The 19,933-nt window shown below is 34.3% G+C and overlaps 12 protein-coding genes across 12 annotated transcripts; 6 read left to right on the top strand and 6 right to left on the bottom strand.

Moving 5' to 3' along the window:
* Nucleotides 1-193: 193 nt before the first annotated feature.
* Nucleotides 194-1,363, top strand: ERG6 (sterol 24-C-methyltransferase; the record flags this gene model as incomplete). Its single annotated transcript, XM_020218196.1, has 1 exon — nt 194-1,363. The coding sequence occupies one exon, from the start codon at nt 194-196 to the stop codon at nt 1,361-1,363; it is 1,170 nt and encodes a 389-aa protein (XP_020079564.1).
* Nucleotides 1,364-1,646: 283 nt separating this feature from the next.
* Nucleotides 1,647-3,145, top strand: HYPBUDRAFT_9743 (uncharacterized protein). The gene has a single exon (XM_020223992.1). The coding sequence runs from the start codon at nt 1,827-1,829 to the stop codon at nt 3,027-3,029; it is 1,203 nt and encodes a 400-aa protein (XP_020079563.1). The 5' UTR covers nt 1,647-1,826; the 3' UTR covers nt 3,030-3,145.
* Nucleotides 3,146-3,198: 53 nt separating this feature from the next.
* On the bottom strand, nt 3,199-5,439 carry UTP4 (Utp4p; the record flags this gene model as incomplete). Its single annotated transcript, XM_020222113.1, has 1 exon — nt 3,199-5,439. One exon carries the CDS (start codon nt 5,437-5,439, stop codon nt 3,199-3,201), a length of 2,241 nt encoding a protein of 746 aa, XP_020079562.1.
* A 385-nt stretch (nt 5,440-5,824) lies between these two features.
* Nucleotides 5,825-7,244, bottom strand: HYPBUDRAFT_9741 (uncharacterized protein; the record flags this gene model as incomplete). Its single annotated transcript, XM_020223991.1, has 2 exons — nt 7,122-7,244; nt 5,825-7,068 (listed from the first exon to the last, which is right to left on the bottom strand). The coding sequence occupies exons 1-2, from the start codon at nt 7,135-7,137 to the stop codon at nt 5,825-5,827; spliced, it is 1,260 nt and encodes a 419-aa protein (XP_020079561.1). The 5' UTR covers nt 7,138-7,244.
* A 675-nt stretch (nt 7,245-7,919) lies between these two features.
* RPL12 (60S ribosomal protein uL11) lies at nt 7,920-8,527 on the bottom strand. The gene has a single exon (XM_020220686.1). It carries the CDS (start codon nt 8,519-8,521, stop codon nt 8,024-8,026), a length of 498 nt encoding a protein of 165 aa, XP_020079560.1. The 5' UTR covers nt 8,522-8,527; the 3' UTR covers nt 7,920-8,023.
* A 345-nt stretch (nt 8,528-8,872) lies between these two features.
* Nucleotides 8,873-10,408, bottom strand: STE50 (Ste50p). The gene is made up of 2 exons (XM_020220685.1): nt 9,449-10,408; nt 8,873-9,394 (listed from the first exon to the last, which is right to left on the bottom strand). The coding sequence occupies exons 1-2, from the start codon at nt 10,400-10,402 to the stop codon at nt 9,032-9,034; spliced, it is 1,317 nt and encodes a 438-aa protein (XP_020079559.1). The 5' UTR covers nt 10,403-10,408; the 3' UTR covers nt 8,873-9,031.
* A 783-nt stretch (nt 10,409-11,191) lies between these two features.
* HYPBUDRAFT_151788 (uncharacterized protein) lies at nt 11,192-12,296 on the top strand. The gene has a single exon (XM_020220684.1). The coding sequence runs from the start codon at nt 11,331-11,333 to the stop codon at nt 12,237-12,239; it is 909 nt and encodes a 302-aa protein (XP_020079558.1). The 5' UTR covers nt 11,192-11,330; the 3' UTR covers nt 12,240-12,296.
* On the bottom strand, nt 12,297-14,849 carry HYPBUDRAFT_133988 (uncharacterized protein; the record flags this gene model as incomplete). Its single annotated transcript, XM_020219526.1, has 1 exon — nt 12,297-14,849. One exon carries the CDS (start codon nt 14,847-14,849, stop codon nt 12,297-12,299), a length of 2,553 nt encoding a protein of 850 aa, XP_020079557.1.
* A 452-nt stretch (nt 14,850-15,301) lies between these two features.
* Nucleotides 15,302-16,584, top strand: HYPBUDRAFT_155377 (uncharacterized protein; the record flags this gene model as incomplete). Its single annotated transcript, XM_020222112.1, has 2 exons — nt 15,302-15,331; nt 15,547-16,584. 2 exons carry the CDS (start codon nt 15,302-15,304, stop codon nt 16,582-16,584), a joined length of 1,068 nt encoding a protein of 355 aa, XP_020079556.1.
* Nucleotides 16,585-17,124: 540 nt separating this feature from the next.
* Nucleotides 17,125-17,730, top strand: HYPBUDRAFT_155376 (uncharacterized protein; the record flags this gene model as incomplete). Its single annotated transcript, XM_020222111.1, has 1 exon — nt 17,125-17,730. The coding sequence occupies one exon, from the start codon at nt 17,125-17,127 to the stop codon at nt 17,728-17,730; it is 606 nt and encodes a 201-aa protein (XP_020079555.1).
* An 89-nt stretch (nt 17,731-17,819) lies between these two features.
* Nucleotides 17,820-18,749, bottom strand: HYPBUDRAFT_237454 (rhomboid protease; the record flags this gene model as incomplete). Its single annotated transcript, XM_020223204.1, has 2 exons — nt 17,820-18,619; nt 18,644-18,749. 2 exons carry the CDS (start codon nt 18,747-18,749, stop codon nt 17,856-17,858), a joined length of 870 nt encoding a protein of 289 aa, XP_020079554.1. The 3' UTR covers nt 17,820-17,855.
* Nucleotides 18,750-19,069: 320 nt separating this feature from the next.
* HYPBUDRAFT_101395 (ribosomal protein P1 beta) lies at nt 19,070-19,384 on the top strand (the record flags this gene model as incomplete). The annotated part of the gene is made up of 1 exon (XM_020218120.1): nt 19,070-19,384. One exon carries the CDS (start codon nt 19,070-19,072, stop codon nt 19,382-19,384), a length of 315 nt encoding a protein of 104 aa, XP_020079553.1.
* Between the last annotated feature and the right edge of the window lie 549 nt (nt 19,385-19,933).

The following is a 19,933-nucleotide window of genomic DNA, read 5'->3' as shown; positions in this document are numbered from 1 at the left end:
AAACGCGTACAATTTGCTTTTAGCACAAAGGACTACGTTGTCGAGAGAAGGAACCAAAAACGCAAATATTTTCTCGAAGTATAAGATCTGTGAAAAATCCCGTATTGGTTAAGGCTCTTCTTTTGGGTTCAAACAAAGTTCAACACTCGTTCCAAGATATATTCAAAACAAGGGAAACAAAATACAAGAGAAAATGGCTGCTCCTTCGATTACTTCTAATTCTACTAGTTCAACCAGTAATATTAAGTTAGCTGAAAAAAACCACCAAAGAGATCAACAATTTGCTAAGGCTTTACACGGGGATTCCTATAAGAAGACCGGGTTGAGTGCTTTGATTTCTAAAGCTAAAGATGCCTCTGCCGTTGCCACCAATGGATATTTCAAACATTGGGATGGTGGTGTTACTAAAGAAGATGAAGATAAGAGATTAGAAGATTATTCTCAATTAACTGCTCATTATTATAATTTAGTTACTGATTTTTACGAATATGGGTGGGGGTCATCATTTCATTTTTCCCGTTATTATAAAGGTGAAGCTTTTAGACAAGCTACTGCTAGACACGAACATTACTTGGCTCATAAAATGAATATTCATGAAAACATGAAAGTTTTAGATGTCGGATGTGGTGTTGGTGGACCAGGTCGTGAAATTTGCAGATTTACTGATTGTTCAATTGTTGGTTTAAATAATAATGACTATCAAGTTGAAAGAGCCAATTTCTATGCACAAAAATATGGTTTACAAGATAAATTATCCTATGTTAAAGGTGATTTCATGCAAATGGATTTTGAACCAGAATCTTTTGATGCTGTTTACGCTATTGAAGCCACCGTTCATGCTCCTGTTTTAGAAGGGGTTTACTCTGAAATTTATAAAGTTTTAAAACCAGGTGGGGTCTTTGGTGTTTATGAATGGGTTATGACTGATGAATATGATGAAAGTAATGAAGAACATCGTAAAATTGCTTATGGTATTGAAGTTGGTGATGGTATTCCAAAAATGTACAAAAGAGATGTTGCCGAACAAGCTTTGAAAAACGTTGGTTTCGAAATCGAATATGAATCTGATTTAGCCGATAGAGATGATAGCATTCCTTGGTATTATCCTTTAGCCGGTGAATGGAAATACGTTCAAACTCTCGGTGATGCTTTCACCATTTTCAGAACTTCAAAATTAGGTCGTGCCGTCACTACTGAAGCAGTTGGTCTTATGGAAAAACTTGGTTTGGCTCCAAAAGGTTCTAAACAAGTTACCAACGCTTTGGAAGATGCTGCTGTTAACTTGGTTGAAGGTGGTAGACAAAAACTTTTCACTCCAATGATGCTCTACGTTTGTAGAAAACCATTAGATGCTGAAAACTAATCCTTTGAAATAAAAAAATTTTGGTCTTTTTAGTTCTCCTATTTTATTAATATCCTAATTCTTTTATCATTCTTTATATACATTAATATATTTATATACTTCTTTTATCTTGTTCTACTTATTATTAGTTTATTTGGCTGGCTGAAAATTTAAGCCTAAAAGAGAACGTGCACACAAACCAAAAAAAAAAAAAAAAAAATGACAGCCCTTTCCTTGAATTTCAAGTGATAACAGCAATCTATAAAAGTAGGTTAATACCTCTTTCTTTTGAAAGCCTTATACAGCTAGTTGTCATCTGACTATTCCAATTGAACCATTAGCTCTGCTCAATTGTTAAAATACTGCTTTGGCCAGGGTTTGTTTTCCATTTAGTTAGTTGTCTGCAAAAAAAAAAAGGAGGAAAGAGCCAAAAATAGTGAAATAGTTACTGAATATAAAAAACCATCGTTACTATACTTCAAAGATGCTTTCGAATCCAAACCTAGAAGGTTATGAAATAACTCGTAAATTTTGGCAGTACTATTATAATTCGTCTAAAAAGACGTTTGTTGCTCCTAAAAAATGTTCTGGTTGTTATAATGATGATCGTTTCGTTGTTTGGGCTGTTTCGGTTGGGGTTCAAGCCGTGGTTGATGGTGCAAGACTTTATAAAGAGTTGGAACCTTTAATTGACCCGGCAGTTGCAATTTTCCAAAAATATAAGAATAATCATATTAAGGGTTATTCGGCTGCTGAAAATAATGGTAACGATAAAGATATCTACTATGATGATGACGCACAAGTTGCAAGTGCGATTATAACTGCTTATGAGGTTACTGGTAATAAAAAATACTTAGATCAAGGTAGAGAATTGGTTAGATTTCTTATGAGTGGTTGGAATGATAACCCAAATGCTAGAAATAAAGGGGGTGTTAAATGGCATATTAATAACGCTTATTTGAACGCTTGTACCACTGCAGAAGTTGCGAAAGCTTGTTTACAAATTAGTCAATTTATTCCAAGTGAATCAAAAGTTTATGTTGATTTTGCTGCTAAATGTATTGATTGGCAAATTAAGGTTTTACAAGATAAAGGTGATAAATTAATCATGGATGGTATTCAAGATACCGCTGATCATCCAAATGATACTAAATGGACTTATAATTTAGGTGCTACTCTTTCCGCTTCTTCTCATTTATATCATATTACTAAAGATTCTAAATGGAAAGATATTTCTGATGAATTGGCTAAAGCTGGTATTGATAGAAATGCCTTCTTTTATGATCGTGATTATAGTAATGATAAAAGATATTGGAGAGACCCTTCTTATTTCGTTCAATTGATTATTGAAGGTTTGGCGGATTATTTACTTTACGTTGGAGATGATGTTCCAGAAGATTTACGTAAAGGTGTAACTGAAGAAGTTAGACATCATTTAATTATGTTTTACGAATATATGAAAGATCCTGAAGATGGTTTATACATTCAAAGTTTCGAACCCCATTTAACTTATAAAGAAACCTATGAAACCAAATATAAGCGTGAATTTGGTGATAGAAAAGGTTGGGGTTTGAAGAAAGATGATAAAGATGGCGATAAAGATGTTCCGTTAAAATGTTTAATGGGTGGTGCTTCCGCTGCTAGAGTTTTTTTCCAAGGTGCTAGAGTTGTTCCAAAAATTGAATAAGTATGTTTGTTTTCCGTTTTTATATAACGTTTGTTTTCTCTTTTTAATCTATCTAATGTTTATGTTTTTTTTCCATATTAATGGAATAGAGCTTCTTCTAATAATTTTTTTTCGGCTTTTTGAATTTGTATTATAAATCTATAATTACTATATAACTTTTAATAAGAGCTTATACTTTAACTTTATGAACGTCAAATGTTGGAGCAGTTGGCAAAGTAAATGAGTCCCTTTCGATAACAGCTATTTCATTATTACCGAAGATGTCGACTTTTAATATTGGTCTATATTTTGTAGTTATCCAAAATGGTTTTTTACCATCTTTACCAGTTTGAAGCTTTTTGGTGAGTCTTTGATTTCCTTCAATCAGATCCATTTGATCTTCTTCTAAATCTTCGTCTTCTTCTTTTGTTTCATCATAGGTATCAATACTTAAACCATCTCTACCTCTTTTCTTATTCTTGTGCTGGTTATTACTCATGGTAGTTGGAATATCTATTGATAAGTCAAAGAAAGATAACCAACTAGATCCATAAAGCCATAATTTATCTTCTTGTAAAAATAATCCTTGAGGTTTTTCATCTAATGAAGTGAATTGATTTGGTAAGAATTCACTATTGGTCTTTGACCATTGGGTTAATAGACTAAGATCCTGCTTTTCTTTAGATGCATTATATTCCAAAACTTGAGTGTCTTCAGTGATAACAATTAAAGTTTGTCTTTCGGTAAATTTCATTAATTGTGGTGATGATGATAAACGTGTTAAAATATATGGTTGAATATTCGAGTTTAATGGTAAAATTTCAATTGTACCGTTGAATCTTGATAATGCTATTCTTGAACTGTCTTTATCGATAGTGATATCTTTTATACTATTTAAATGGCCTAAAGATGTGAACGATTTGTTCGATTCGTCAATTAAGGTATCGATTTCATCAATTAATTCAATTTTATGCTCCTCAGTATCTATTGTGAATTTATATAATTCGTCAGAAGCTGATAAAATAAGAGCTTTGTTATTATCGTAAAAAAAGACTTTCTTACCCCCTTCCATTATAGAATCAAATTGATCATCCCTAATTTTATTAATTTTTAATTTTGTACTTTTGGGGATTAATGATAATTTGAAAAATTTAACATTATTAATCCTTGAAACAGCTAATAAACTAGCATCTTCGTTTATGCTGACATTAGTTATATTTTCTTCATCTGACAAGGTCAACTTTGCAATTAAAACATGATTTTTTGTATTAAAGGAAGTATCAAATTCGGAATCAGAATTTGATTCTAATACCCTCCATATTTTTATCGTTTGGTCTTGCCACATTATAATTAACTTCAAATTCGAATTGACGACTATGTTTGATTGTTGTTGATTAATGGCTAATTTCTTGTATTTACCATCTTGGAAACCGGAGACTGATTGAATCACAATAGATCTTTCAACTCCTCCACTTACTAAAAAGTTGTAGTTTTTACTTTCGAAAATAGACATTGTTCTAACATCGTTTGAGTGTAATAATCTATTGAAACAATGAATCCATTTAGATACTTTACTTTTATTACTAATAGTTAATTCGAATTGATGTATTTTTCTATCGACACCTGCACTGAATATTTTCTCTTCGTTAACATCTTTATTCAAACATAAAACATCAGCATCGTGAATTTTGAAAGTCTGTAATAAGGAAAAATTATCTAAATCCCAAAATTTGACTGAACCTGTTGAATCACCACTAACTATTTGTCTTTTTTTACTTAATACCATAACTGACCAGACTAAAGTACTTTCGGCTTTTGATTTGTCAACTCTCATATTACTTAAAAGTCTTCCTTTATTTTCTTCGTCAGCTGACCAAATTCTAATTCTAGCGTCTGAACAACCACCAACTAACATTTTGGACTCAAACCATTTTATACTAAGAACCCTCAGGTCTTGTCTTTGACAAATCATTCCATGTTCTAAGTATCCAAACCCCCCTGAGATATCTACTACAACAACTGAACCATCATCACATCCAACAGCTAATTTGTCACCTTTATCATTTACATCAATCGACCAAATAACCCCTGCATTACAATCGTAATTAGTTTTTGGTCTACCGGTTGATAAATCCCATTCTGTTATATAAGTGGAACCACCAATGGAGAAAAGTCTTGGAGGCTCACCTTCAGCTGTGGCCCAAACTAAACCTTCGATAGAACGGCCTTTAGAACCTGGTAATGTAAGTTCATGAATCCAATTAAATTTAGGGTTCCAAATCTCGATATCACCATTACTTCTTCCTACTGCCAAACGCAATTTATTGGATGACGATGGCTTAAGAGGCAATGTAGAAGATGGAAGGGAAAATGCACTAGCTGTTATAGTATGAGGAGTATAATCCACGAAACGACAACGATGGATATCCATTTTGGTATTTTATGAATCAAGTATTTGAAATGTTTTGATAACAAATGGGACCTGTTTGAGTGGAAGAAATCCTTAATATTATGATACTTGTTTTCTATCTATTTCAAACTTCACCAAAATTGGTTATACTCTTGGTGCCCACTAGATATGATCAGGATTTAGATGATCTTGAAAGCTCTTTTTTTAAGTATATTTTCAGTACTCATCTCGAAATTTTTCAACCGCTTTTTTTTTTTTTTTTTTTTAAGTTTTTTTTTTTTTTTTTATATTAGCACCATATACAGGACTCATCGAACAACTACAATTGCAAAATTGCAAAATTGCAAAAAGGATTAGGTATGCATTGATTTAGATATAGAGTATGTATTGATTAAATGGGACGGGACTAGACAAATCCAACAAAGCTGTTCAAAACGTTCAATAATCTTATAAACCATTTGTTTTCGTCGGTGTTTAACACCATATTGATGATTAATTCTTTCTTTTGTCTGTTATTACTCAAAGGTTCCTTTACAAAAGTTCTCTCGACAATAACATTTTTCTTAAAGCACCAAATGATGAAGAGAATGGCTATGAGGCTGACTGAGAAATTTTTCAAGAACTTAAAGGCATTTATACCTAAGAATTTTAGGATAGCCGTGATTCTTTTACGCAAACGAACTGAAGGATCGATATCAGAAAATTCAGATCCATCCGATTCACTAGTAGAAGACCTTATTGCGTTAAATCTTGTAAAAGAGTTGGTATTATTTGTACCTGCCAACGAGTATTTGCCATTCGAGGAGTCCCTTTTATGAGACATCTTATCGGTTAAGAATTCTTTGGAGAGACGATTTATGATAAGATTGATCTCACCTTGCCAATTTTTCAAGTCATTTAAAGCGGATTCACTCAAATCGACTGGGGGTTTATTGGCATCACTCGAACCAAGAGGAGGAGCCGGCAACAGATAACCAGTATCTGCTTGTTTGAACTGGTCCTCTCTTGGCCCCGCCTGAGAAGTTGCATTTGATTGTCTTTGTTGATTGATATAGTCATTTATTGAAAGCATGGTACTTCTTCTTGAATGAGAATAAATTTTATGTAAATTATTTCTATATTGTTGATTTGGAACAACTGAAGCAGAATAGTTACTACCCAAGGGTAAAGGAGTAGCTGTAGATAAGCGATCAGATTGATCACCTGGATGCAGAAAAACAAGCGATTGAGGATAATTTATATTATAAAGATCTTCATTTTCATGTTCAGCTTCTTCATCCGGAGAAAATTGAACATCTTTTATTTGATCCCATAAATATTCTAATTCGCTCAATAATTCTCTTGCTTCCAACGTTCCACTAGCGTAAACTTTCATTGTTTCAATAAGGTATGAAATATATCTTCTTTTAGCTTCAGTCTTAGATAATCCTTCTTCTCGTTTCCAAGCGTCCCATTTCTTTTTAGCACCTTCATCCTCTATGGAAAACCCTATTGGACGGGTCATAATACCTTCAACATTTCCTTCAGTGGCTTGTTTATATAATCCATATAGTCTTATCCGATTTTCAGCTGGCGGACGTGGTAACGATCCATAATTGGAACGGGAAGAAAGCGCTTTTATAGTAGTAATCGCCTTAACAAAAACCCGATCTATATTCCTGTTAGTAGTCCATTAATAAAACAACTTCTCCAACTTCACATACCAATAGAGTCCGACATTTCTTAAGAATTAAATATACAAGTTCACTCCTTCCAACCTATGTAAAAAAGCTTGCTCTGGGCAACCGACAGTGTATCTATCTATATATATATATATATATATCTATATATATATCTTGTTATATAGATAAATATACCAGATTCGATCTGAGCTTTGTTGATATCAGTAATTACTTGTTGTTGTCCCAATGACTGTCAGTGGGGTGCGTCCGAGGTGCTAACAAAGGCCATTTGCACGTGACAGCTAGTGTGGGTGTACGGGCCTGCACAATTAGTACTACGAAGTATAACTACAAAACGATAACTTGAAGGGAAAAGTTGAAGAAATAGGAATATATTCTGCAAAAAGACCAAAAAAGGGATGATAGGATGAAAATGGCGAGCCATTAAACCTGGGAGATGTGAGCTAATGAAATGGACCGATCGTACCCATATACGTAATGGGGTACAATGGTGAGTAGTCAGCTGAATTATTCTAGTTTGCACCAAAATAGGAACCAAATACTTCATTACCTATCAGTCTGATCCGATCAATCAAGTCCTAGAACCTGAATAAAAAGGGACGTGAAATAGCAATGATTTGGCACCAGAGTGTTGGCAAACATTTGTCTTGTTGCAGAATAAAAGAGAGAAAGAGAGAAAGAGAAAAAGCTAAGAATTCAAGTTATCGTTAGTAAAGAGATATTACAGCATTTCCTTCCTATGATGGAAAAGCAGAATATGTTGCTTGATCAATTGAATTTGAAAAAAATTTTCTTTTTTTTTTTTGACTTTAAATAATAGGAGGAATTAAGAATGGAAATGGATTGAAATAAAGTTACGAAACGAAAATATCAATTAACCCTATTAAAACACAAATTTATACATAAAGAAGAAATTAAGTTTCTTAGTTTTCTGGAACATCAATTTCACCATCGTTGATGGCTTCAATAATGTCATGAGGGTTTTTGAAGTTAACACGACAACCAACGGATTGAGCAGTACCTAAGATTTCTTTGGTAACGGAAGCTAAGTTTTTACCGAAAGATTTGTGTTGCATTTGTCTGGCGATTTCAAAGATTTCTTCTAATGGAATGTTACCAGAGTGTTTAACATTTTTTTCCTTCTTTCTGTCTCTTGGTGCTTCTTTTAAGGCAGTAATGACTAAAGATGAGGCAGATGGGACAACAGAAGCAGTGGCTTGTCTGTTTTGGATTCTTAATTGAACGGTAACTTTAATACCTTTGAAATCTTTAGTAGCTTTGGCAATATCTTCACCAACTTTCTTTGGTGATAAACCTAAAGGACCAATCTTTGGGGCTAAAGCGGATGAAGCACCAATTTCACCACCAACAGCTCTTAAGTAAAGGAATTTAACTTCAGAAGGATCAAATTTTGGAGGCATCTTGTTAATATTACTATTCTATAAAGATTTAAGGAAAGGCTTCAAAAGAATAAAAAAGTATTATAAAGCTAGTTTTTTTTTTCAGGCCGTGATGGTAGTTTTGGTGAAATTTTTTCGAATTTTTTTTCCTGCAATTTTCTCGCACTCTTTTTTTTTTTTTTTGTTTTTTGGCTTTGTTTGTAGTCTTTTTACAGTTTGCAAAGTGGTAACTTGTAGTTTCTCACTATTGAAAAAATGCATCACGTGCGTACAGTCTTTGGGTCGGTTTGTCTAGGGCCCAAGCCCTAAGTGAATATTTGGAAATGACTGCAAAATCCATAGTCAATTACAATTCAGAAAAAAGATATTATCGCTAAATCCATTGAAGTCTATGAAAACTATACAGTGACTATCAGTTGTATATCTTTGCGAAAAGAAATAAAGTAATAACATAGAAGAATTGAATGCACAATAGTTTAATACAAAGAAAACGAAAGATGAAAAGGAAAACTATTATCAATTTGTTTTTCACTATAGAGTTCCACCAGGGATATCGTCTCCGATTCTTGAGTTCTCGTAAGGGTCGCTACTATCATCTTCGTCTGTTTCATTTTCGTTCATGTTCGCTAACATACGAAGCATGATGGCAGGATGTTTACCCAATTCCTGTAATTCTTTGAATATTATAACTGGTCTCTCATCTAATTTTAAGATTCTTTCTTTATCTCCATAGCAAATGACCAAAACGTACTTGGACCAATCGTGTTCGGGTATATGGTGTCTTTTCATCGCCTGTTGAAGAATCTTACGACATGAATCTTCAGAAGAAGCACGAAGCTGTTTCAATGGTTCAGTAGATGGTGGGGCTTGGGTTTGTGCTTGTGGTTGTTGCTGCTGTTGCTGTTGTTGTTGTTGTTGTTGTTGCTGTTGTTGTTGTTGCTGTTGTTGCTGTTGNTGTTGTTGTTGTTGTTGTTGTTGTTGTTGTTGTTGTTGCTGTTGCTGCTGCTGTTGCTGTTGTTGTTGTTGATAGGTTTGTTGTAAGTATGGCTGAGATGAATGACTTTGAAGTTTATGGTTACCGGAACTATTTTCATTTGGAGAAGTTAAAGTTCCTGCTGTTGAGACTGTATGCGTAGAAGACAGCGAGCCACGCAGTCTCAACATAGGTTTCGGAGCACCACCATCATCATTTGAGTTTCCAGTTAAAGAGTTGACATCTTCGTCACTTAAAATATTATGATTATTACTAGAGATGGTTGCAGCAGCATTAGCAGATTTACTTTCCACCAATTTTGGCCGGCCATTAACTGATCTTGCCAAGTTATTAGCATTATTACTCACTTTGTGAATAATTAATTCGGGCCTGGAACTACCAGAAGACATGTCCGGCTTGGTTATTGACTGCAGAATTATTTTACCAGTCCCCATGGACAATAAAGATCCCAGAGAGAATCGGTTAGAATAGGTAGGACTTGGTAAACTTGAGTTTCTAGCTTGACTACTAGTACTTACACTATTGCTTCTGGAGATATCATGTCTTGATGGAGGAGGACCAGGATGATGATGATTTGTTGAAGGGAAATGATCAGTGACAGGATCGAGTGAATGATTAGAATGATTACTCAGAATAGAATAAGTTGGGGAGTCCATATTTATAGCTGCTGCAGGACCAGGGTCTAGGGTAGGTGTTGGCAAGGGTTTTGAATCCTTTAGTAATCTAATAACTGGAATTAAATCAGTTTTCAACTTAGTAAAATTATCATTTAATTTTCTCATATCAATTTGTTGATTTTGTGGTGATAATGGAGAAGAAGCATCAATTTCATGTTGTTGTTGGAATTGATGGCCTAGTTTTTTGAGCATATCTTTCATTAGCACCGTTGATAAGGTTAATGATTCCATGGAAACATAATTATTATTGATATTTATATTGTTTAATTTATATTCTGAATCATGTAAAGACGACGGAGGATTTTGATTATAATGGGTGGTGATTAAATCAGTAACTGCCCTTTTAATCAACAACCTAGATGATAGCTTACCAATTCCTAATTCTTTTAAATGGTCAGTGGTAATAAAAGGTAGAAGGGAACCTTCAATATTATTTTCAAGAAACTTTGAACTTATTGATTTTTCATCTTCAGGTAGTAAAGTGGATACATAATTTGCAACCTGTGCTGGATCCCATTGTAGAAATGATTCTTTGGGTATTGCTGAAGTCATTACTCTTTAAATGGCTTAAATAAAGTGATGAACTAGATTATTGAGATTCAAATGAGGGTAAAAAATGTAACTTTGTTGAATATTCCGCCCTAAATGAATTAAATTGCTTACGTATATGGGCCCGGATCCATATATATATATATATACATAAAACCTGGGTTCTTTCCTTGTACGTGGATTTGTTTCAATACGAGTTAACAACTGTTTAGTGAATGCTTGTTCTCTGAAATTTTCTAAAACACTGGGTCTAATAATAGCAATATCTTAAGCAGCATACAATCTTGAGACGCTTGATTCCAAGTTTCATCCGCAAATTCTTGCAATGATGTTGATGTTTTGACTAAACGTTTTCCGTTTCCGTATTTGTTTTCGTTTCTTCTATTGTGCACCTTGTTTTACTGAGGATTTTTGGTTGTTCTCTTTCATGTTTCGTGTATATGCAGGATTTTGAGTTTTTTGGTTTTCAGTCACGTGAGTTTTTTTTGATCTGATAAGTTTTTGCAGTTTTTGATTTTTTGCAGTTTTTGCGGTTTTGCATTTGTCAAAATTAAATCTCTTTATCGAAAGGAATGCCATTTGAATAAGCAATTTATTCTCTGGATTTAAGATGACTGGGCCCTTTAAAGGTACTCTTCATGGTTATGCACCAAGACTAACTGCTTTTGAATTTGATGACGGAGCTCAATTGGCTGAAAATGTTCTCGTATTCATTGGGGGATTAACTGATGGTCTTCTTACTGTTCCATACGTGCCCAATTTGGCTGCTAGTTTGAGCAAAGAAACCAATTCCAAATGGGTAGTTGTTCAGGCATTGATAACTTCGTCATACGATGGATGGGGAACTGGATCGCTTGCTCGTGATGTTGAAGAATTGAGCTTATTAGTGAAGTATTTAAGATCCAATAAGGGTGGCCAACGGAAAAAAATTGTCTTGATGGGCCATCTGACTGGTTGTCAGGATACTATAACTTATTTGAGTAAGCTTTTGGTTAGCAATGACGATCAATCCATTCAATTGGATGGAGCTATTCTTCAGGCTCCGGTTTCTGACTCCGAAGCTTTCGGTAGCGAAGTTGAGCCCGAAAAATTGAACCAGTTATTGGCTGAGTTGAAAGACTTGTTAGATAAGGGCCAAGGTGATACTCTTTTACCTGATGAGTGGCGTAAGCTTATGTTGAACACTCCAATCAATGCTTATAGATTTCACTCATTGGTATCAAAAAGAGGAGACGACGACTACTTTTCATCTTACTTGGATAAATCTGACTTTGAAAAAAGTTTTAGTGTAGTTAAGACTCCTATTTTAGTATTATATGGTGAAAAGGATGAATCTGTTCCAAGTTTTGTTGATCGTGAAAAATTAGTTGATTCTTGGAGACAAAGCACCGATCCGAAATACTGGAGTCCCTTGAGTAAAGTTTTGAAAGGTGCTACTCATAACTGTGGTCCTGGCTCAGATAAAGGTGCTGAGGAAGACTTAATTCAAACAGTCTTGAAGTTTATAAGCAATATTTGATCGCTATAATTTCTCTCTTAGACTATACTTGTTATATATATAAATATATACACTTACTTAATAATGATCATTGATTTCATAATTATTTACAAGATTTATAAGTTCATCATAGAACCGTTTGAGGCTGATCTCTTCAGTCATTAATGCATAATTAAGTCCTGGGCTACTACTAGATAGAGTTAGTTGTCTAAACCAAGATCCTATCGACTTCTTGCTAGGCTCTTTTGGTGGACCAGTCTCTTGGTCTTCTGGGATCAATCGTGCCATTAAGAACCTAGCTTGCGAATGCCCTTTTTGCGTTAATATCATCTTAGGCTCTATTGGTCTATCTGAAGCTAGTTTCCAGCAGAATTCAAGCACATGTATCAATTCACCAGGAGAATCTCCAAATATTAGTTCATCATTATTCGAAGGATGTAATTTTAATTTACCATTATAATAAATGATCACATGAAACCCAGAATCCATTATCAAAAAATGACCTTCTTCAAGGTTTTTCAATGTAACATAGTCTAAAGTAGTTTCTTCGTAATTCTTATGTATTTGAGGTTCGATCATTTTGCACGATAGAGACGTATTAGCTGACATAAATGATTTATGGTAAACAGCCGTCTCATCGGGAGAACTGTTGAATATATTGATTAATTGAGGATTTCTTCTTAAATTGTACATCAAAGATGGTAACTTCTTGAAATTTTCATTAATTCTATAACATGACATTAAGCTGTCATAAGGATTTGAAGATTGTGTAATTTTGTCAATTGAAATGCCTCCAAAATAATGTAATAATCTAACCAATGTTAAATCTGCTTTTTTCACCACAGTTTCAAAATCACCGAATCCTAATGTTGTATCAATTTTATTGATCATTAATCGTGCCAAAAGCACTGCCCATGCTTGATAATCGAAACTATTTAATAAATCACGTTCTTTCATTATTAAAGTTTTGGAATTTATCAATTTCATTCCACTATCTTGATTTTTTAGCAAAATTGATAAAGTAGTCGGCCTCCTAATTGTGGTTACTCTCAATCTAAACGAATTTTCAAATTTATAATACATTTGGTATTGAACATATATTTCTTTTATTCCATCACCGCTTAATTTTGAAGAAGACGAGACAGTATCAACTTCAAAAAAAATTGCAATTGTATCTTCTTCAATACTATTGAACCACCACAGATTGGTGAACTTAACTTTTTTCACGTTACTGTCGAAGGAATCCAAAGTGTCAGAGATTTTCTCCGAATGCATATGATTCAATTTCGGATTTACTTGATAGGTCGAAGGCAATGGGGAACCATTTCCTGATAAAATTCTCAAAATTTTGGCCCCCGTAGAAGTTGATATACTGAATTTTGCATCCAATTTGGTTGCAAGAAACTGCTGAGTACTTTTTTGAAAATTTCTCTGGAAATGTGGTGAAGCAAAACTATCAGATAGTATAATATTACCACATGATATCTTGCATAGGGGGCTCATTTCATAAACACCAACTTGATCTAATGAGCCAGTATAAATATCAACAACGAATCTTGGTTTATCGGAAGGTATATTAAGAGTTTTTGACGAATGAACAATGTCCAATGCATTCAGTAACGTATGGCCAATGGCTAGCTGACCCAACAAACTGTAAAATTTGAAGGAAGAAATGAAATAAGGAGATTTTAAATTCAAAACATCATGATGAGAACGAACCGTTTCACCAGTATGAGAGCCAACAATTGCTCCTGGTTGGAGGGTGACAGGTCCACTTGTCAAAAGAGAAACTTTACCAACGAAATGTTTGAAGCTTGATTGGTTTAGAATAATAGAGCAGATCAAAAGAGCCATACCAGTGGCTCTTACAGGCTTATAAGTATTGGTTAATTCTGTTTTCAACTTGTCCAATTTTATCTTGTGTGCATCATTCAAGTATCCATTAGTTACCAAATCACTTCTTGACCAATCTGATGCCAATTGTGTAAGATTAAGTTTCTTTGATATTAGCCTGGGTGTGTCCTTCAAGTCGAAGTTTTTTGCTTTACTGAAAAGTTCTTCTTGGGTGAACATCACTGAGTCTCCATTCAAGTTATGAACTTCTACTGTATCTGAAAACGATATTAACATGACAAGACTGCCCGCAGGTAAACTATTGATATTCTTCTTTACATTATCTATCAAAAAGCTTTTGTGATCAACCTCATCCCGATGTTGGTATTTATCAATTATGTAGATAAAACATTTAGGAACCGAAACAATTGGGTTGCTTATATCTTCAGGTAATATGTAATCTATTGTGGAAGAGGAAGGATTCACCGAAATATCATTGGTAATGTTATCAAACTCATACCCTTCAGGAAAATAGCTCCTTTTGCAACAAAATGGACACCACCACATTTGGTTAATTCTGTCAATCTTTATATACGGATTAATATAATTCAAGCATGATGAGCAAGATATTGCATGGCTCGTCAAGGTAGGAATTGTTTCCGATTCATTGAACGGTTTATAGAGACAGCCTACCAGGGTCAGAAGCTGCGATTGCTCGAGTCTGGTTGATGGAAATACATTCCAATTGAACCTAACACCCTGCAGGTGCTCTTCCTGTTGGTATTCTTTACGGAGCATGCCAAAGTTTATCGGTATATTGAAATTTTTCAGTACAGCGATGTCTGCTTGTTTTTTTCTATCGGCTTTTTTGGTGATAATTTTTCGGTGAGATAAGCTTATCGGTGGAAGATTAGCGAGCTACGCTAGTCTACAAACAGGGTATTCTCACGAACTAGATAGCATGAAGAGGCTTCTTTGGATGGAGAGGCCTTTAAAATACCTCGTTGGTAAAACCGATAGATTCAGTGAGCAGTGGAAGTGTCTTGTTTGAGACCCCTTGCTCGTTTGGTTAACAAGGTTCTTCAAATGTGTATTGAAAAGCATATATAAAGATCTAATAGCAATCCTTTTCGCCTTATTACGATAAAGGATTGAGATCTTCAAATCGTACCACTAGTGTTTGGAACTTTTCTACCTTTTTGAGAGAACTGCAAAATTCACAAAAGTGTGGCTGCAAATCACTAAATCCTATGGCCACCACACTTTATTCTCGTAAAGAAGTATGTCCCCCAGCTTGGGGTTTATACCCCTGCGGAAAGGTTCCGAGAGGGTTAATTTTATACGGAAAAGTATATAAAGAGGATGATTTTATCAAGTCAAGGCCAAGTCATTATCGAAACATCATTAAGTAAAGATGCCAGCTAGATCACTCCAAAATCCAGGTTCACAATTTGTTTTCAAGTCAATTCAAAAAGACGGCACATATAGTGTCGAGCACGAAAGCCCAAATGCTAAGTATCCAGAATATTTACCAACATGGGATACTAAAGAGTGGTATGAGCCATTAGAGTTCTATGAACATCAAGATCCTGGGAAAAGGGCCGATCCAAATTACCCTAATTTATTCCCAGAAGGTGCTAAATTCACCAGGAAAAATATTACTCCTAATTTAGGGGTTGAAATTGATGGAGTTCAGCTTTCCCAGTTAAGTGATGCTGGGAAAGATGAATTATCATTATTAGTTGCTAAACAGGGGTTAGCTGTATTTAGAAATCAAGATTGGGCTGTCCATGGTCCAAAATATATAACTGAATACGGAAGATACTTCGGACCTTTACATATTCATCCTGTAAGTGGATCACCTAAAGGAGTACCTGAAATTCATGTTGTGTATCGTCGAAGTTCTAGTAATTCTCCTGTTTTCAATAATCGTAACTCGTATATATCTTTCCACCTGGATGTGAGTTATGAACTTCAACCTCCTGGTACTACTTTTTTCGCCATGTTGGAAGGTCCAGAAAGCGGTAACGATACTCTTTTTGCTGATATGGTGGAAGCTTATAATAGGTTATCTCCAGCTTTTAAAGAAAGATTAGAAGGTTTGAAGGTTCTTCATACTTCAAGAGATCAAGCAATTTCTGCTAAAAATAGAGGGGGTATTCAAAAACGTGATCCAGTTAGTAATATCCATCCACTAGTCAGAGTTATCCCATCTACTGGGGAAAAAGCTCTTTATGTTAATCCTCAATTTAGTGAACGAATCATCGGGTTGAAAGAAGAAGAATCTAATTATTTACTCGAATTTTTATTTCAACATTTTGCTAGTGCTCATGATTTACAAGCAAGAGCTTCTTATGAACCTGGGACTGTTGTAGTTTGGGATAACAGACGAGTTACGCACTCTGCTATTATTGATACTTCTGAATTTCGTCACTGTGTGAGAGTAACTCCTACATTCGAGCGGGTTATCGATGATTTGAAAGATTTGAATAAACCGGATGTAAATGGGTTCTTTCCCAAGGAACAACTTTAAATCGTGTGATTAGTTTAGAATAGTATTAATGTCAAATTTATTTTGCAACCTTCTCACTATTGTAATATAGTAAAAAAATGTAAATTTTGTACTTAATTCTACAAAATCAAGATGCTTTACTTGCGTTTTTAACCAAAGCTAGATTCCTCTTCTCGCCAGTGACATATATCACAGTAGTGAAATTACTTCCATCTTGCAGTTTCTCCTGGTGGAAGTCGAAGTTAAGGTCTTATTGATCATTTATACGTAATTTCGCTAAAACCAAAACCCCTGCACCTGGTTCCAGAATTGGTCAACCGGTCACCGATGGTGGTGCTTTCAAGCCTGGTTTACTACCTTTTAGGTTATTCAAGGCTAGGGACTCAACAAGAGCTATTTGTTAAGCTTGGATTGAGATTATTTTGCAATAATTCGCAGTTTATATTTTTTTTTTGTTTTTTAAGGCGAAAAAATTAGGATTTTTTTAAACAAAAAAAAAAAAACCGATGAGATGAGAGAATAGACATTAAGTACTTATCAATCATTTAAGTTCCGTTTAACATGGCACCAAGATTCTCTCAGCAATCCAAAAGAAATAAGACTCAGAACAAGACCCGTACGGTTGAGTCTGAAGTGTTTACTGATAGTAAAGCTAGAAATCAACTTGAAAATCAGCCAAACTTGACCCCAAAATCCAAGGTTAAAAAATTAAGTAAAGCAGCAGTCAAGAAACAAAATGCCAAAGCCAGATTATACGGGGCCAAGAGTGGGAAAGAATATAAGGAAAGTGAATTAAGTATTCCTAATTTGAATAAAGCAATTATACCTGGGGTTAAAGCCACTAAGGGTAAAAAAGGGAAGAAATTTATTGAAGATAATGATTCATTAACTTTGAATAGATTAGTTAAATCGATTAATGATAAGTATGATCAAGTAAATGAAAGTAAATTAGAAAAATCTCGAAGATTAGAAGAATTAAGGGATTTAAAGAGACAAGAAATTGAAAGAAAAGAACAACAAAAGGTCAATAAATTAGAAGATAAAAAAAGTGAATTAAGAAGTAAAGCCTCATTAGCAAGATCAGTTAGAAGAAAGAATGCTAAAGCAGCAAGAAAAGATGAACCAACTGATGAAAAGCCAAAAAAGAAGAGCGTTTCCTTTGCTTGAAAAAGATGATAGCATATAACTTTCAATTCGTTTAACAAAAAGAACATTTTTGCATTTTTTTAATTTGTATTTTAGTATTAATAAATATATATTTCTGAAACTATTTACAAGGGAAACCAGGAGCCTTAAAAATAAGTAGCTCTTCTACGTTGTCTACTTATACGATCATAATTTTGTTTGTAATACCAACCATAAAGGAGACCAGCCAAAGAACCACCAAGATGACCGGAGAATTCAAAAGAACCCCGTCTTAAAACCAAACCACCAATGTTGGCAATGATTGAAATTAAAAAGAAGATCCAAGCTCCACCAGGAACCGGAACGAAAAAAACAGCAATTGGGGTTTTTGGTAATAAATAAGCTAATATACCAAATAAAGAAAATAAAGAACCGGAAGCACCTAAAGAACCAACGAAAAGATTACGTTTTAAAATAGTTGGAATCAAAATAGAGAAAAAAGAAGAAATAGCAGCAGAATTTAAATAAGCAACAACAAAATTTGAAACTCCAATCAAAGAACAAATAGTTGGTCCAAAAGAAAATAACATTAACATATTAAAACCTAAATGACTGATTGATTGATGGGAAAATGCAGAACCAATTAAAGACCATTGGGAAGCCACTTGATGTTTAACAAGTAAGAAATATTTAGTTAGGAAATTCACATACTTAGGTTGTCTCCATAAATAACAAATAAAACAGTTAATACCAATTATTGAATATATCATGAGATTTGGGTTCATTTTGAACACCGACAAAGGGGTGTATTTGAATAAAGGAGGAACCAAGATTGTTGTTGATATACAAAATCCAACTGTAAACAATGCTGGTTTATATAATTTATCCCATTGAATACCGTTATATCTAATTTGACTAGTTGATCTTCTAACTTTAATTGAAGGTTTATAAGTACGAATGAATTGATTTTGCAAAAATGGTTTGGAACGGGTAACCAAACTTGGTTTCACATAGTTTTTAAACCCAAGTAATATACTTGAAGGTCTTATTAGTTTAAACATTTTCACTTTTTGTGGGGTTACTATTAACTGATAAAGTTACAACTTTTGTAAGAGAACGATTAGATATTGATAAATCTGTTTCAGACCCGAGACCTGCAGATAAAAACCGCTGTGACTGTTTCCCGTGACTTTCACGTGACGCATCTAAACTGCAAATTTGCTACTCGCAAAGTGCAAGATGATCCGATTTTTTTTTTGTTCTTCTTTAGTTCTGGTTCATTTGTTCAACGAGCACTGAAAAATTTGAGTGGGAAAAGAAAAAAAAAAGAAGTTGATGTTGAAAGGTTTTAGTACTTACTTCAACAACTAGTATAATAAACATGTCTACTGAAGCTTCCGTCTCTTACGCTGCTTTAATCTTAGCAGATGCTGAAATTGAAATTTCTTCTGAAAAAATCTTAGCTGTCACCAAAGCTGCTGGTGCCTCTGTTGAAAATGTTTGGGCCGATGTCTACGCTAAAGCTTTAGAAGGTAAAGATTTGAAAGAATTATTATTCTCATTTGCCGCTGCTGCCCCAGCCGCTGGTTCTGCCCCAGCTGCTGCTGCTGCCGGTGATGCTCCAGCTGCTGAAGAAAAACAAGAAGAAGCTGCTGAAGAATCTGATGATGATATGGGATTCGGTTTATTCGATTAAGCTAATTTTTTAAGCAAATTATCAAATATAAATCAATGTATCATAATAACTAAGTTAATTCCCTGCACCTCCATAAATTTTTTACGTTTTATAACAAAGTATTGATTAGATAATCAATCAAACAAAACTAATAAAGATCAATTTATCATTAGAAAACATCAATTGTAGCATATATACGAAAATGACAATTAAGTTTGAAAGCAACAAAACACCTTTTCCAAATACATCGAGCAATTAAATTGTTGATAGTGTGAAAAAGGATGCAATTATGCATTACCGAAGCACGATTGACTTACCGGCAACTGAAGTTGCATTTGAAGTGTATTGATTCGCAATAGAAGACCTTATTTTGCATTAGAAGACTTTGAAATCAATAGAGCAATAATTGAGTACTCGGCATTTCGTTTAGGTCAAAGGGTCTAGTCCGCAAAATTATGCTTCGAAATGCTTCGCTTCGCAAACTTCAAAAGTGCTTCGCAAACTTCAAAAGTGCTTCGCAAACTTCCAAGCTCGCAAACTTCAAAAGTGCAACCTTATCAAATAATCCAA

The sequence above is a fragment of the Hyphopichia burtonii genome (assembly GCF_001661395.1).
Source record: "Hyphopichia burtonii NRRL Y-1933 unplaced genomic scaffold HYPBUscaffold_1, whole genome shotgun sequence".
NCBI classification, from domain to species: Eukaryota; Fungi; Ascomycota; class Pichiomycetes; order Serinales; family Debaryomycetaceae; genus Hyphopichia; species Hyphopichia burtonii.
This window is presented reverse-complemented; position numbering and strand designations above follow the sequence as displayed.